This window comes from Salmo trutta, chromosome 8, assembly GCF_901001165.1.
Source record: "Salmo trutta chromosome 8, fSalTru1.1, whole genome shotgun sequence".
NCBI lineage: Eukaryota > Metazoa > Chordata > Actinopteri > Salmoniformes > Salmonidae > Salmo > Salmo trutta.
Window position 1 is genome coordinate 30,389,692 of NC_042964.1, and position 17,740 is coordinate 30,407,431.

General features: G+C 42.7%; 1 protein-coding gene across 2 annotated transcripts in view; it reads right to left on the reverse strand.

Moving 5' to 3' along the window:
* LOC115198647 (TBC1 domain family member 22B-like) overlaps positions 1-17,740 on the reverse strand; it is a 187,693-nt gene that overhangs the window by 149,668 nt on the left and 20,285 nt on the right. For both annotated transcript variants that reach the window (XM_029760749.1, XM_029760748.1), the window contains exon 6: positions 7,411-7,481. In XM_029760749.1, the coding sequence (XP_029616609.1) occupies positions 7,411-7,481 (71 nt within the window). The remainder of the gene's footprint in view (positions 1-7,410; positions 7,482-17,740) is intronic.

Here is a 17,740-nt window from a genome sequence, read left to right on the forward strand (position 1 = left end):
AGGTTTTTTACGTTATTTTACGTTCCAGGCATTTTTTTTCTTCTAGTCCCACAAAATGCAGCAAAGCACCTATGCAAAGCCCTCACTCTGTCACTCAAAAACGTATTCCAGTGTCTGCCTGCAAGCTGAAAATCTTGACATGTGCATGTTTAGGCTACCTGCCCCTCGCCCCTCTGAAGCATAGGCTACTGTATTGACGTTACAAGCTTGATTCAGAAGAAGATAGGGAGAGAGATTTTTAATTAGCTAGAGGAGAATGGATTATCATTTACAATGCTAGTTAAGGATACTATAGGCCTACTGTAGTTATCACGTTTCACATCGGACTTACACATCAACTACAAAAAGGTAAGATGCATTTTTAATTCTGGTGTCGCTCTGCACAGGTCGCATCGTGCGCCATAGGCTACACTTGTCTGTGCATCACGAATGTAAACAACTAGCATGCCTGCTCTATCCGCACTGATTGGTTAAGTAATTTAATGAGCTAAATGTAAAAAGTAAAATAATACATTTAAAAAAGGGACGATATAAACCGGTACTTTTTGGGGTCTGGAACCGGTTCAGACCTTTATTTTGCTGGTAGCAACAATGAAACAAAACGAAAAAGGTGGTTCTGTTCAGAATGAAACGATTGGAAAATAATTCAGGTTCCAACCCCTGGTTCGTGCATGATACTGTAGTCCACTCTGGGATTCGTTTGAATCGCAGTGACTGAGCATTCTAACTAACTTCAACAAAACTACCACCCAGCCGCCACACTTACAGATGCAATCAAATATATTGGCACAGTTGCACTTTACTATGAAGTGCAATGGAGTAGAATGGTCTATTTAATCGTTTCAAAACTGGTTGAATAGCAGGCACCTGCAACTTACCAGGTGAGATAAATTACACAGCAAATGACAATCATTGCCTCCAACCAACTTAATATGAATATTCAACAATATAGTCTTAGGCATTTTTTACTTTAAAGTGAAAAATCTCAATTCCAGTTCTCTTAGGTCCTGTGCAGTTGTAAGTCAAACAAATTCACGCGCAAACAAAGTTTTTTTCAACTTAAAAGAAATCGTGAATAATTCAAGGGTGCCAATATATTTGACTGCATCTGTACTTGTGAAACTTAGAAGAATCAATAGCCGGGCCCTTGTGAAAGTTTTGAAAGAGGAGAGAGTAAAACTATGAGGTGCTGACAGTATTACAGCTGGCCAGCCGAGATGCATCTAAAGATCCCTTTAACTTGCTGGCGATTCCTTTCTCCACTAATCGCTCTGTGAATCCATGGGCTGGCACCTGACACAAACACAATCTGTTCTCCCACCGCTCTCCCTCAGAAAAAAGAAGCCGTTGGAATCAATTTAGGGATTAAATGAAATCTTTATTTTCTAGCGAGGAACTGACAAAAAAAAAATCTACTTAGTAGAGAGTGTTGCTGAAGTCTGAACAGTGTGTGTGTGTGTGTGTGTGTGTGTGTGTGTGTGTGTGTGTGTGTGTGTGTGTGCGCGCGCAAAAGAGGTTGTGAGAAGTCAGCAGGATCAAGAGAATTGATTTTGCAGGAAAACAACAGCGCCTCAAACGGTGACGGCAGCCCCCTCTGCTCCCACAAAGGTCTGACGAGTCATCGCTCTTGTTTAAAGATGATTCCCTGCTGTTTTAATTCTTATGTCAAAATCACAGATACACAAACAAGAGCACAGACAGAAACACACATACCAACCCTCATCACACAGGGGGTTCAATAGCGTGCATCGATGTGTTGTGATTGAGTGGAGCTCTAGCTCTGGGTCTGAGTCAGGATGACAGATGAGCCAGCCATAGGCAGATGAAGGTGAGACAGGTGAACTAGATATGGCTGTGTGTGTGTCAGTGTTTCCTGTGCAGTCATTTAATTGTGGCACAGCGCCACTGCAATATCATTGCCGCCACGGCAAAAAAATATGGAACATGAAAATTATAAGGTAACTTGGCGTAAAACGCCACCCTACCTCAAAATCATTTTAATTGGAGTGATTCTTTTTTTTTTTTACTTTAGTTGAGTGGCAACCAGGGAAAGTGTTGGGGGATAAAATCGTGATGGTTTCTGTGAGAAGTACAGGCAGGGGGCATGTTAACCCAGGTGGCTGGTTACCAAGTTAATGTAGGCCTACCTGTTAGGTTATATTCACTGTGTTTATGCAAGTTTGTTTGGGACATAAAGTTCATAAATAGGATGCTAACTAGTTAAAAGATTACATTTCGGATCTAGCTAATGATTAGCCCAATAGGGTAAATGCAAATAGGCAACCCCATGCTTCAGCTTATTTATTTATAGCCACTATGCTGCATCAGTTGGGCTACAGATGATCGTGCTTATTGCTAATAGCATACCTGATAATATGGACCATGTTGTACCAAACCATTTTATCAATATGTTAGGCTCATTTCTGGAGGTGGAAATTATATTTCAGATGGTGCAAGTACAATTTTATTTTCATTCATTTTGGAGTAGAAGGTCCTTTCAAAAAGCCACCTGAACTGAGTTTCTCAGTCTTTCTACATAAAAATCACTGGTGTTTGTCCCTCACCTGAGACCGATCAGACACACGGGCCGTGATAGCACCTTTCTATCACCTGCTATCTACCCTGTCCTTCATTGGCACCTCCATCATCAGTGTGCCAGTCTCAGCATGGCAAACACTGAGGCACCAGGGCTTCCTGTAGCCTGAAATGGGACATAGTCCTGGCCTGTAGGGAGAAGTACTCAATGGCATGGTGCCTCTCGCCCCACCCAAGCAAGACACTAAATGACTAAAAAATGGTATGCATCTCAAAGGTCATAAAGTTATGTTTGTACTGGAGTTAAGCTGGTTATAGCTGCTACTTTTCTGGTTTAGTGGCACTGAGTTGTTTTGAGTGCAGAGATATGATTTTCTATATACAGTTTCTACATGGGTCATTGCATGGCCCTCGATTTGATATAGAATGACCCATAGGCCTATATGCTACTGCTAACATGATGTGCTGACTATGGGGCCTAAACTAGGCTATATATCACATCTGGCCTTGCAGCCACATCAATACCACAAAGCCAGTTAGCTGCTACTTTACCAGCACTTAACATTTACAAATTCCGCACCATTAGGGAAGTGTACACATTGCCACAGGCGGCTTAGCCATTTTTATCACCGAAAATCCACTTAATTGACTCCCTCCAGGCACTGGAACCCAAGTGGACGATTCTTCTTTAAAAGCTTCTTATTCATTATTCCAGAAACACTTATTATTTTTCACAGAGCCGGAAGCTGAAGTTCTCTCTGTGTCTTATGGTACAGACAGACAGAAACGAGTCTAAACATAACTGTAGCGTATAGAGATATCACCCAGGGAGAGGTAGAACGATGAGAATATAAAAAGGCTCATTCACTGTTTTCTTACCTTATAATTACCTCCGTTTCCTAATAATGATTGAGACAGTTATGTATAATTTGTGCAGTCAGGTGTTAAAATGCAACTGGGGGGATAGTATGGGTGGTGATGCAGCATTAAAATGTATTAACAACCTAGAATGCCTGATTGTCTCTTTCAGAGGAGGTAATACAGCTAGCACTAACCAGCCTCTGGAAAGGAATAAATTGAATATCCACGGCACGGTCGGGAGCAGAGAAGGTCACAGGGGACGCGCCGAGAGTGAAGTTTTATTATGTGGCTCCAAGTTTATGGAATAGCGGTAGAGGGTGGAGAATAGATTCTCAGAGCCTCTCCTGTCTATCGCAGACTGCATCTTGACAGAGAGGATTTAAAGGTCAGGGGAGTGTTCAGATATCCCAGGATCCTTTAGGGGAGGATAGGGATGGCATGTTGCAGGGATTTGGCATCTCTTTCTGTCTCCTCGCTTTCCATTTTTTTCCAAACCACAAACACTTGCATCTCTCATGTGTCTGTTGCGCAGTATAGGCCTATATTAAAAATTTGGTGGGACAAGTGTGGGGGTCTAAGGAAACCTATCAAATATCCAAGAAAACCAAGCCGTTGAGAGCCAACAGCACAACCTGAGAGGGTGATATTGGATTCGGGTATTGATGACTAATCTGAATCTGATAGCCATATTGTATCGATGTGCTACCATCATCAGCAAAAGAATAGGTGATTCCATTTAGAGGCAAAGCCCAGATAGAGTGCAATGTACTGTAGCCCATTACTTCCCTAAAGTTTCTAATAAAACACCATTTCCTATCCTGCTAAGCATTCGAAATGTAATGAGTACTTTTGGGTGTCAGGGAAAATGTATGGAGTAAAAAGTACATTATTTTCTGTAGGAATGTGTTGAAGTAAAAGTAAAAATTGTGAAAAATAAATAGTGAAGTACAGACACCCCAAAAAACAACTTATGTAGTACTTTAAAGTAGTTTTACTAAAGTACTTTACACCACTGCATCTCAGCCCCTCAGACAGAGCTGGGGACCTCTGACACTAATTTGCGTTGACAACTAAATATTTTCCGTACCCCTAGGCAATTTAATGAGCTATTGTCTGTGGGACATTAACTACACACAGCAATTAATGTGAAAGTCACACCACTCAAAGTAATGCTCCACACACTGAAGTGATCACCAGACTGAAGTCACTCACTAGTTGGGTCACTGTAAACTGCAACAATAGCTTAATGAGTAAACATTCTGTATCGTGAATACATTATGTGTGCCTGGCAATTAATTTCTAAATGGAGGTAAAGAGCATTATTCATCTCCATGAATCACAGGGAGAGAGACAGACAAAGAGAGAGACAGACAAAGAGAGAGACAGACAAAGAGAGAGACAGAGAGAGAGCGTGCGAGAGAGAGAGGAGAGAGACAGAGGAGAGAGCGCGGGAGACAGAGGAGAAAGCGCGCGAGAGAGACGAAAGAGAGCGTGCGAGAGAGACGAAAGAGAGCGCGCGAGAGAGACGAAAGAGAGCGCGCGAGAGAGACGAAAGAGAGCGCGCGAGAGAGACGAAAGACAGCGTGCGAGAGAGACGAAAGAGAGCGTGCGAGAGAGACGAAAGAGAGCGTGCGAGAGAGACGAAAGAGAGCGTGCGAGAGACGAAAGAGAGCGTGCGAGAGAGACGAAAGAGAGCGTGCGAGAGACGAAAGAGAGCGTGCGAGAGAGACAAAAGAGAGCGTGCGAGAGAGAAGAAAGAAAGCGTGCGAGAGAGAAGAAAGAGAGCGTGCGAGAGAGAAGAAAGAGAGAGAGCGCGCGCGCGCGAGAGAGCGCAAGAGAGAGAGAGAGCGCAAGAGAGAGACAGCGCAAGAGAGAGACAGCGCAAGAGAGAGACAGCGCCTGGGAGAAAACTGACAAGATGGTTTTAGGGTGTTTTCACACTTGCTTTTCAGACAATTTGTGAACACTCCAAAGGAACTCAAAAGAGCCCCTGAATGTGAACACAAAGCTCCACACGTTCTCTCGTCATTATTCTCGACTTGACTATTGCAACACCGTTTCCCCTGCCATAACCCCTCACATTGGTGCCACAAAAGAGAGACGATGATGTACAGGTTCACAGAAAAAACGTGTGCCGTTTTTGAAAATTGATTAGCGATTGTCATGAATGCACAGAAATTCCAAAATATGTGTGGAGTTTTGTACTGACACAATGTTCAGATAATTTCTCCTGTCTTATCCGGTGTCCTGTGTGAATTTAAGTATGCTCTCTCTAATTCTCTCTTTCTCTCTCTCAGAGGACCTGAGCCCTAGGACCATGCTTCAGGACTACCTGGCATGATGACTCCTTGCTGTCCCCAGTCCACCTGGCCGTGCTGCTGCTCCAGTTTCAACTGTTCTGCCTGAGGCTATGGAACCCTGACCTGTTCACCGGACGTGCTACCTGTCCCAGACCTGCAGTTTTCAACTCTCTAGAGACAGCAGGAGCGGTAGAGATACTCTCAATGATCGGCTATGAAAAGCCAACTGACATTTACTCTTGAGGTGCTGACTTGTTGCACCCTCGACAACTACTGTGATTATTATTATTTGACCATGCTGGTCATTTATGAACATTTGAACATCTTGGCCATGTTCTGTTATAATCTCCACCCGGCATAGCCAGAAGAGGACTGGCCACCCCTCATAGCCTGGTTCCTCTTAGGTTTTGGACTTTCTAGGGAGTTTTTCCTAGCCACCGTGCTTCTACACCTGCATTACTTGCTGTTTGGGGTTTTAGGCTGGGAGATATCAGCTGATGTAAGAAGGGCTATATAAATACATTTGATTTGATTTTGATTTGATTTTTGCGATATGTGATCTATAGAACTTCATAAGCTGTTTATTTCATTGTGGGGTTTGAATAGTGTGAGAAGACAACATATTTGGTGACAATCACAACATATGGTACAAAATCAATGCTACCTCTTAAAGGGGCAGTAGCCTACTTTGGGTGTTACATTTTCAATTACGGCATTATTTAATTAAGCAATAATACGAGGCCACAACAGCCACGGTAAAAATGTCATAACACATGGACTCGAGTGTAGAATTATACAACAGGTTACTAGCATTAAAAAGCAAGATTCTTTCCCAAACCATAAATTGTTCAACAAAATGTGATGCTACATTCACTAACACTAGTTGTCCAAGCGCAATTTTAAGCATTTTCTGGTCGTTAGCTCTATTCGTACTGACTGCCATGTATAGCAAAGCCACTCGAGCGCTGGTTGACATTCCAGAACAGGTTGCTATGGCAAAAAAAAGGGTTGATATGGAGGCTCTTCCCCCCATTGCTAGCTAGCCAACTACACAGCTAACACAATCACTTTAGACTGAAGCTGGAAAGATAGCAAAGTAGCTGCATTTCATTTCACCAGTTTTTTTTTTACATTTCTTTGTATATATATCCATAAAATCTATGCATATTCCATGATTTTGACTGGCTGAGAAAAGGTGTCTGTCTGTCTCGTCCAGACTCCCCACAGGTTCATTATTATAGCACAGTGAAGATCGAATTTCAATATTGCAACAATGTGTAGATGCTTTTTACAGTGGAGATAAAGTTTATAAGTTGCACGGCTAGGCAGATGAGAAAGTGGATCTGTAAAAGTAGTAGTGCGTTGCTAGGTAACGGCGTAAACAATGGCACTTTTTATGAATGTGGAAGCTAATAGATTGCATTTAGTTAAAATATGAGACATAATAATTGTAATCAGAAAATCCTATTAACATGTACATTTGATTAGACACCCTAGGTAGGCTAAGCCCCCCCCCCCTCGAGATGGTCTCAGTTCGGTTCGCATCGGGGGCTCTTCTCTTTTGAGGGGTCTGAGTTCTTTTGGAGTGTTCACACTACACAAAAAATTGACAGAGTTCACAAAAATTGTCTGAAAGGGACCAAGGGTGAAAACCCCCTTAAAGACGACTGAGATCGTTCTTTTAAAAGAGGACTATATGTGAAAACACCCTTACCGAAAGGAGCTTCCACGTGATTGGACGAACCTGGCGTGGAATTCCAGACCAGCTCAACTTTCGTAATTCCTCTGAAAGGGGAACAGACAGAGAATTACATTATGACACTTTCAAAGAATATACAAGACCACTGAGATTCCTTGCCTTTCAATGTACACAAATGTCAACAATTCCATATTCCACTACGAGCATCAGCCTAATGCATTTATCATGTTTGCTTCGGGGGGGAAAACATATTTCCTGGAAAGACAGCGACATGCATTTCCTGGAAAGACAGCGACATGCATATTTACTGTACAGCCTATTTCCCCCAATTACTCAGAATTCCCAACACCTACAGAGATCATGATGCAAGAAAATGAACCCAAAACATATGTTCGCTCTAGATTTCTGAATTGCAGTATATTTTTCCCAAATTCCCTGATATCCAACACATACAGGCATTGGGGTGCCAGGAAATGAATTCCAAACCCAAAGCTTCTCCTCACTGTCTCTGACTTCCATAACATTAGAATTTGATGGGTTTAAAGAGTTTTCCCACCACATTGTCAAGAGGCCAGGTTCTGGGGACCACGAGCGTTAATGTGAATAAATCTCGCAGAGGGGTGCAAATTGGACTTTTAAATTGGGAAAGATGAGCTCCCACTGGGTCTATAAAACCACTAAAAAAATGGTTTATGCTGGATTCTTCACATTGGCTGTGTCCCAATTGGCAACCTACATCGTGCACTTTTGACCAGGGCCCATTAGTGCTCTGGTGGTCAAAAGCAGTGTATTACTGTATATAGGAAATGGTTTAACGCTGGATTCTTTCACAATATGTCCACTGCATACGTCAAACTCTGCGAGAGTAGACCATGCTAAATTGGGCATAAAAACACCCCTTTTTGAAGAGGAAAGGTATTTATTTCCATTTCCTGTTGACAACATGGACAACTATGCTGGCTACTCTACCCATTGATTACTGTAGATATGATGAGTATTATCATAACAAAAAGACTGACTGAGGAAACTTTACATATTCAGAACAGGACATTCACAAATGAGCTAGATACCGTTCCTATCGCAAAATAAAAGGATGACATTGATTGGGGACTTGCTAGCTGAATAGTTTTGCTCTGTACATAACTTGATAGTTCTAAGGTTTGTGAACTACTCTACAGAAACCTAAAGAAATCTGACCATGAACAATTTCTCTCCACTTGATGAGAGTCCTTGAACATACATGTATATAGCAGTGAATGCACATGAGGTACAGAATTACAATTGTTTGCATTAGTCTGTGCACTAAACAATAGGAACCTTTAGATAGAGATATGACATTGAACCATCTCTCAACTCAGAGACCTTGTGTATATATAAAGAGATATTGAGATCCTATTGAATTGCAGTGAATTCTCAGTATTGCTATAGTTTGCAACTAGATTCAGCTGTGAGAAGATTTTTGTTGGAGTGGATGGAACATAATTTAAATAATTTACGCTAAAAATAGATTTTATTTTAAAATAATCATTTCCTAGCTTGTTTACATTGACACACGATAACGTCTCTTTTTGTATTCGTGGAAATACTTGGAAATACTTGAGATTTCCTAAACTAAACGAATTTTGGGCTGAATTACTGGTGATTTTAGTCTTTTTTTTTACCAAAAAGCTCCCCCTCCCCCCAAAAAAGCTCAATAAAATCACTGGCGGGACGGTTTTGCCCGCAGGCCAACTGTTGCCGACCCCTGCCCTATACAGTACCCTACTTTTAGCCAGAGCCCTATTAGCCATGGTAAAAAGCAGTGCACTCGAAAATGGAATACTAGGGTGCCATTTGGGACGCACTCAAGACCTTCACCGGTGTCATTCAGCCATAATTCACAAATGGCAACGCATCGAGCCTCGCTTCAGCCTAACTAAAGTTTAGGACTGTATCATTAACATTCCGCTTGCCTATTCCAATCCAAATTCAACAAGAATCTCTTCAGTGTAATTGCATATTGTGCATTGTCTCACTCGTGTTAGGAGAGCGGGGGAAACTGATTTGAGTGTAAATGAGATGACACCGGCAGACAAAACACCGCTTCCTCTCCCCCACACCACCTCCCCCTCTCCATCCATCTTTCCATCCCTCCCACTCTACCTCCCCCATGTAAAAACAGAAGCATCTCCGACTTAGGCCTAACCTCGACTCTTGTTCAGAGCGCTGGCATGAAATTGGTACAACACAGCAGACATATTGATTAGTTCCAAATTACTTTGCCCGGCAGTTCTAAAACAAACGCAATAGATTATTGTGTTAGTGACAGATATTGCAATGAGAAATATGTTGGCATGTTCTAAACAGGAAGGCCTGGATTAGTCCATTGGTTAAATCAAGTATCCACTTATACAATTACTAATACGTTGTATAGCCTATCACTAATGCTTTGTATACCATCGCCACTTAGGCTAAACAACATTCTGAGCATGTTCGTTTTTCATCTATTTATCCTTTTATTTATTATTTTCATTCCCATTGAGATTCAAAACCATTTTCAGGGCCTCCTGAGTGGCGCAGAGATCTAAGGCACTGCATCGCAGTGCTAGCTGTGCCACTAGAGATTCTGGGTTCGAGTCCAGGCTCTGTCGCAGCTGACCGGGAGACCCATGGGACGGTGCACAATTGGCCCAGCGTCGTCTAAGTAAGGGGAGGGTTTGGCCGGTAGGGATGTCCTTGTCCCATCGCACACTAGCGACTCCTGTGGTGGGCCGTGTGCAGTGCATGCTGACACGGTCGCCAGGCGTACAGTGTTTCCTCCGACACATTGGTGTGGCTGGCTTCCGGGTTAAGTGGGCATTGTGTCAAGAAGCAGTGCGGCTTGGTTGGGTTGTGTTTCGGAGGACGCATGGCTCTCGACCTTCGCCTCTCCCGAGTCCATACAGGAGTTGCAGCGATGAGACAAGACTGTAAGTACCAATTGGATACCACAAAATTGGAGAGAAAACGGGGTAAAATAAAAGGACATAGCAATTGTTCCATATTTCCTCTCCGTATCTCCAGGGTCTCTACTAACATACATAGACTCTATAGTGAATCACAGCCCACAGAACACTATGGTCGCGTCCCAATAATCTCGCCTTCCTCCTGAAGTGTGCAATCGTAACTGACATTAATCTCACAGTGGGGAGAGAGAGTCGTACACAGCCTTATACACTTTCTCTCCTCGGCGCTGATGACCTCCAAAGACGACCGATCTCATGGCCATACGTGCAAGGCTTCTGTGTTTGGGAGGGCTGGAGGCCAGACATTTACCTGGCACCAGCTGGCCAGCAGTGTGAGAGCATCTGCCTGCTGCAGCCATACATCACAGGAGGAATATTACCGAACATGATGGAACACACCCTCTGTGCTCGCTGCATTTTAAAACTACTCGAAACTGACAAAGATGGCCGCAGCTGGAAAAATTGAAACTGGGAAAATCTAAAATTACATTCTGTTCACGCATAGGGATTAGGTCAAAAGTACTGCGCTACATGGGTCCCTCTGATTGAAAGTAGTGCACTAAGAGCTAAATCAAATCAGAAGTCTCAGAGCCCTGTGTGAGATTATGAGGGAAAGCACAGTGTGAAGCACATCAGTCAGCATTGTGATTGTGTCTGAGCTATGAGGCTAATCTAAGAGAAACAGAGGAAAGGCGTATCATGGACAGGGTGACACAGGCCAAGTCAAATGAAAATCCCAGTACAGACTACTAATGACAAATAGAATATACTGTAGGCCTATTTCTTCTAAAGAGAGGGGGGGGGGGGGACTCGGCCAGGCTTCAACCCCTGGAATCACATAAACACACATAGCTAAGACATGGAAAATGTGTAGAATTGCAGGAAATGACCTTTAAAAACAGCAAAATAATTCTCTGCCCCATACAAAACGTGAAAAATTGGTTGGAAATCTCTGCCAACAAGAGAGGTGTAAAATTGCAGAATAAAATGAGCTTTAAAACAACCACCACTGGCCATGACGCCGCCCCGCCCCCCCCCCCCCCCCCCCCCCCCCCCCAGATTTCCACCGCAGCTGAATACACCTAGGCTCTCTCCCTGAGACCACTTCCTGTCCTATCCCAGTCCTTAGACTACGGAGATAATCATTTATTCATGAGCGCACACCGGATAGGTCTTGGCTACAGTATAGTTTCGCTTGTGGCCACGCCGGTACTTTGTAACATTGTGTACCTCCCATTTAAGTATAGTAACAACTGTATCCCTATGGGTGAAGTTAAAGTAATGGATGCTAAATACCTTAAAAATATGGCCATGTTTATAATGTACTGTACAATCCCAACACAGATTGTGTCGTTTCATTCTCCAGATGGAGAGTCAAGTGCTTAGATTTGAGTCCAAATCACGTGTGTGTGTGTGTGTGCGTGAAAGAGAGGAATATAATAAAATATATAGAAAAGGCAGAGCAAGACAGGCCATTTATCAGGAAAGATGAGAGCTGTCAGTCTGTGTGCTGACTGAGTGAGGTAGTCAGTTGGGAAGCCAGAGCCATGCACTATTCAAACACTACTCAGACGGAGAGGGGGCAATGGGGCGGACAGACAGCCAAGAGGTTCTCACACACAACCAAAAAGCACAGAAAACACCCATCAATAAACAAACACCTCACTCAACTTCTTCTGACTGACTCCCCTGCTGCCACAAATCCACTACAGCCCACTATTTTCAACAAGTACCAAAACATAGCCCTCTTTTGAATAAAAGCATGTCAACACAAAACAAACACTTACTTGCTAAAGTGATACGCTATAACATCAGACAGCGACAGCAGATCCCGTAGGCCTATTTCTATCACGGTCGACAACAACCCAATAAAGAACATCCCCAGCAACATCCCGATACACTCCGACGTAGGCCTGTAAAACTAAGGTGGACAGGCTACAATCTCAGTGGCAGGCAGATCCCCTTTTCTTCAAACGCAGGGGCCCAAGACAACATCCCCAGCAGATAAACTAGGGCCTGCCTCCACATCATCACTATCATGGCTAACAGGGATGTCATCCGGCCTGACGCATTTATGCGGCGCTGTAAAAGTTTTAGCTGATGCTCTAAACCTTAAGCACTATGTCTGTCTGTGTGAGAGGCAGAGTACAGTGCTGTTAACTCAGGTAAAGGACGAAGAGACAAGCAGCTGGTAACGACAGGCTTGTGAACTAATAGGAGTCTTGTAAAAAGATACTCCTCCGTATTACCACCTGGATTCTGGACGATGGAATGTAATCTACATCCCAAATGGCACCCTACTCTCTATAAAGTGCACTACTTTTGACCCAAGCATATATAGCACACTAGGCCTATATAGGGTACAGGGTTCCATTTGGGACGCAGCCATGGTGAGATATAGTGCAGATGACTGGGGAGTAAACGGTACAGTAAGGACCCTGTCAACTCCCCCTTAGCCCGGCCTCTCAAAGTCACTGCAGAGAGAGGTGGTCGGCTTCTTAAACTGATTGCATTATAAATTCCCCTACTTCTTATAAATGATCCTACTTCTCTCGTGATGTTAACAACGTACAATATTCTAATTTCAGATGACACTTTTAAAAACCAACTTTTTTTGAACTTCTACCTAGTCTCTAAACTGTGTGTGATGCCAGCTTTTTAATGAGTAAAATAAAAAGTTTTAGTGCCAGTTTTGAGGCAGGGATTATGAGGAAGCCACCAGATCTCTATATTGTTTGTTATTTGGCTCATGGGGAGTTGACAGTCATTGTCTTTGTTCTACTATAGGAAGACCAAGTTCTGCATGGCTGCCATTGAACCACAATGTAATCTAGTGAGTCATACTTTTTCACTTTTTCCACATTTTGTCACGTTACAGCTTTATTCTAAAATTGATTAAAATTGGGGGTTTTCCTCATCAATCTACACATAATATCCCATAATGACAAAGCAAAAACAGGACTTTAGAAATGTTTGCTTATTTATTCAAAATAAAACACTTCAAAATCACATTTACGTAAGTATTCAGACCCTTTACTCAGTACTTTTTTGAAGCACTTTTGACAGCGATTACAGCCTCGAGTGTTCTTAGGTATGACGCTACAAGCTTGGCACACCAGCTATTTTCAGGTCTCTCCAGAGATATTCTATTGGGTTCAAATCCGGGCTCTGGCTGAGCCACTCAAGGACATTCAGAGACTTGTCCCGAAGCCACTCCTGCGTTGTCTTGTGCTTAGGGTCGTTGTCCTGTTGGAAGGTGAACCTTCTCCTCAGTCTGAGGTCCTGAGCGCTCTAGAGCAGGTTTGCATCAAGGATCTCTGTACTTTTCTTCGTTCATCTCTTCCTCTATCCTGACTCGACTCCCAGTCCCTGCAGCTGAAAAACATGCCCACAGCATGATGCTGCCATCACCATGCTTCACCGTAGGGATGGTGCAACGTTTCCTGATTGGTGGAGTGCTGCAGAGATGGTTGTCCTTCTGGAAGGTTATCCCATCTCCACAGCGGAACTCTGGAGCTCTGTCAGAGTGACCATCGGGTTCTTGGTCACCTCCCTGACCAAGGGCCTTCTCCCCCGATTGCTCAGTTTGGCCGGGTGGCCAGCTCTAGGACGAGTTTTGGTGGTTAAAAATATATTCCATTTAAGAATAATGGAGGCCACTGTGTTCTTGGGGACCTTCAATGCTGCGGAAATGTTTTGGTACACTTCCCCAGATCTGTGCCGACACAATCCGGTCCCGAGCTCTACGGACAATTCCTTCGACCTCATGGCTTGGTTTTTGCTTTGACATGCACTGTCAACTGTGGAACCTTATATAGACAGGTGTGTGCCTTTCCAAATCATGTCCAATCAATTCAATTTACCACAGGTGGACTCCAATGAAGTTGTAGAAACATCTCAAGGATGATCAATGGAAACAGGATGCACTGGAGCTCAATTTTGAGTCTCATAGCTGAGAGTCTGAATACTTTTGCAAATAAGGTATTTGTTTTTTTATTTGTATTAAATTTCTTAACATTTTTAAAAACCTGTTTTTGCTTTGTCATTATGGGGTATTGTGTGTAGAATGATGAGGGGGGAAAGTATTTAATAAATGTTTGAATAAGGCTGTAACGTAACAAAATGTGGAAAAAGTCAAGTGGTCTGAAGACTTTCCGAATGCACTGTATATTATGACGACTGGTTTTCATGCAAACTTTTTCATTGAGAGATACTGCACCAAACATCTTAGTAATATGTAAAATTGTGCAACGAATATCTGCTCGGCTAAAATGTAAAAAGAGTAATCTTACATTAATTCAGACTATTTTGAGGAAGTGTATGTATACAGTGTCTCAAAATGGACAAACAGCACTATTGCCGCTTTTTTCTCGTTTTTCAAACGAAGGTCTTTTAAGGTAGTATGCGAGCACACTCGTTCGGTTCGCCAATAGGCGGCAGCCAAATTGAAGCAGGCTGACGCTTTTAGACACACTTTCCTAAGAAGCTCGTCAGCCACTGAGTACTGCATAAGTTCAACTGGGGAAAAACTCCATCGTTGGTGGCCAGAGGCCTTTCAAGTCTGGATTCCTCCAATTTGGGGATGAAAAGCTGTTGATGAAGTCGAAAGCACACAAACACACTAAAAGCAACTCAAGTTGGTGCTCTACAGCAGTTTGGAACTTAGGCCTACTTCAGAGTAGCCTTAACATATTACTGGCCTGGACAGGCAGAAACAACTTGTATTGGTTACCATACACCTGACTTTGTGTGCTAAGTAATAACGCAATTAGCAATCAGAAGAGGGAGACAACTGGCACTTGAGGGCCTGCCTGGTGAGACCAGCTACAGTTGAGCAGCATTCGGCCTAGGGCATCGCCATGAGAGCCATAATCATCACAGTACTTGTCATTTAGCCTCCGGTCTTAAATGAACACTGAGGTCTGTGAAATACTGTACCACACCAGACAGAAACTTGAGCTACTATAGTGGTTCAACTTTCCAAAATGGGGATGCTGTTAATGTTTTTGAGGGATGAGTGTCTTGCGCTCCTACTCTACGGTCCACTCTCCAGGGTATTCGTCATTGGATGAGCTCGTCTTAATAGACAACTTAACTAGCCATCTAGTGCTTTACCTGGAAAATCTACTCGACTAAACCCTGAGACTTTTTCCTAGAAAACCATATTTGAGGATCATACTTTCATTTCAATTTTCATACACACTGGAGAAATACCTCAGAAACACCATCCCAGCACAGATTTTCAACAAAATGTCAGAATTGAGTTCAATTGAATTAGATGCCCACTTTGAGTTCTGATGTCAACTGAGGGCACACAGTCTGAATGTATTATAATGTTTTAAAAATTGTATAAACTGCCTTAATTCTGCTGGAACCCAGGAAGAGTAGCTGCCTTGACAGCAGCTAATGGTGATCCATAATAAATACAAATACACATGTTTCAGTCAGAAGGCAGGGAGGGGCAGAACTAGCCTAACTTTCCTCTATCAAAGCGGATATATTTTATCCCCAAAAAAAGGAGGTTAGATTAAGATCATGATTCATGTCTGTGTCTGGAATGGCAGCCTATTTGTCATAGGCCTATATTGCACAACTTTTGACCAGGTGCCATTTCAGACGCATCCCATGCACAGTATCTTTATCAGTTATCAATCAGTGCTTAACTAGACCCCTGCCTGAGGCCAGGGAGATTCAGTTGAGTAAACTCCAAAGCAGGATCAATGAGTTAGCCAGCTATCGTTGATATCTTTTAGATATGCGTTTTAAGCTGTTGAGTCAATTAGTCCAGGGGTTCCCAACCTTTTTTCCCCAGGGCCCCCTTTTTCACCTTTGAAAAATGTCACGCCCTCCCAGCTTTTTTATTATTATTGTTTATTGAGATAGCCTTTATTAAAAATACCATCAGCTTGATTGTTTAATTTGAGGGACGTAGGAAACTTTTGTTTTGAAGCTAATTTAATGCAATTCTACATAGTTTAACCAGACTCATGATTTATTTTAGGTAGGCTATTATAATACATTATAATGGATAAGAAAAATAAAGTGCAGACCAGATTTAACCAAATTTTATTCTGCTACAAAATATGTTTTATGATCATTTATATTAACCCTCAATTTAATTATACATTATGTTTTACAGAAATTGACTAGATGAATTGATAGCGACAGAGTCACACATTGTATAACATTACTTCCCAAGCAAAATCAATTTGTTTTTACTCCTCCACTTTAGAAGGTTGTATCTCAGATTCTGAATGTCAGAAACAAATCAAAAGATATTCCCATGTGCAGAGTCGCGTTTTCCTCGGGCAAATCAAGGATGGCCCCGCACCTACCCACGAAACGTTGGTGCCCCCTAGGTTGGGAACCCCTGAATTAGACCATGCCCACCCATTTCAAGCTTATATTTCCAAAACAAAATCTAAATATTTAGTTAGCTTACTAACCCATGGACTTTGCTTTGTAGTATACCCCTCTGGTTCAGCTGAAACCTAGCCTGGTGACTTCTGTGACCTCACTGGGTCCCAAAATCAGGCTATTTTTAATGCTAACTTTGCATACAACCTATTATGTAAAACACAGGGTACATACACATTTTGACAGATGGAATTTCATGACTTCTCCATTATTTTAAACCAAATTTCTAAGACCAACAATTGGAGGCGTCTCTATGTAGGTATACATTTATTTTTTTTATTTATTTTTTGGCAGATGCTCTTATCCAGAGTGAATTACAGTAGTGAGTGCATACATGTTCATACTTTTTTCGTACCCACAACCCTGGCGTTTGCATAAATGTGGTATCGACACTGGGAGGCTAATTTCTGATCACTGTAGTTGTGCAAGGCACTTAACATTCATTTACATTCAACAATGTAGTTATGAATAGATTTTCAGATTTTCATTTTGCCTACATGTAGCACCTTGTACTGGGGACAATAAAAGGCTACTCTAAAATGTCCAGTTTTGTCACAACACAATGCCAGTTTTGACGGAGCGTGCTGACTGCAAGAATGTCCACCCGAGTTGTTGCAAGATAATTTAATGTTAATTTCTCTACCATAAGCAGCCTCCAACATCGTTTTAGAGAATTTGGGAGTAAGTCCAACCGGCCTCACAACCGCAGACCACGTGTAACCACGCCAGCCCAGGAGCTCCACATCCGGCTTCTTCACCTGCGGTATCGTCTGAGACCAGCCACCCGGACAGCTGATGAAACTGAGGAGTATTTCTGTCTGTAATAAAGCCCTTTTGTGGAGAAAAACAAATTCTGATTGGCTGGGCCTGGCTCCCCACTGGGTGGGGAGCCAGGCCCACCCATGACCCACCCATGGCTGTGCCCCTGCCTAGTCATGTCAAAT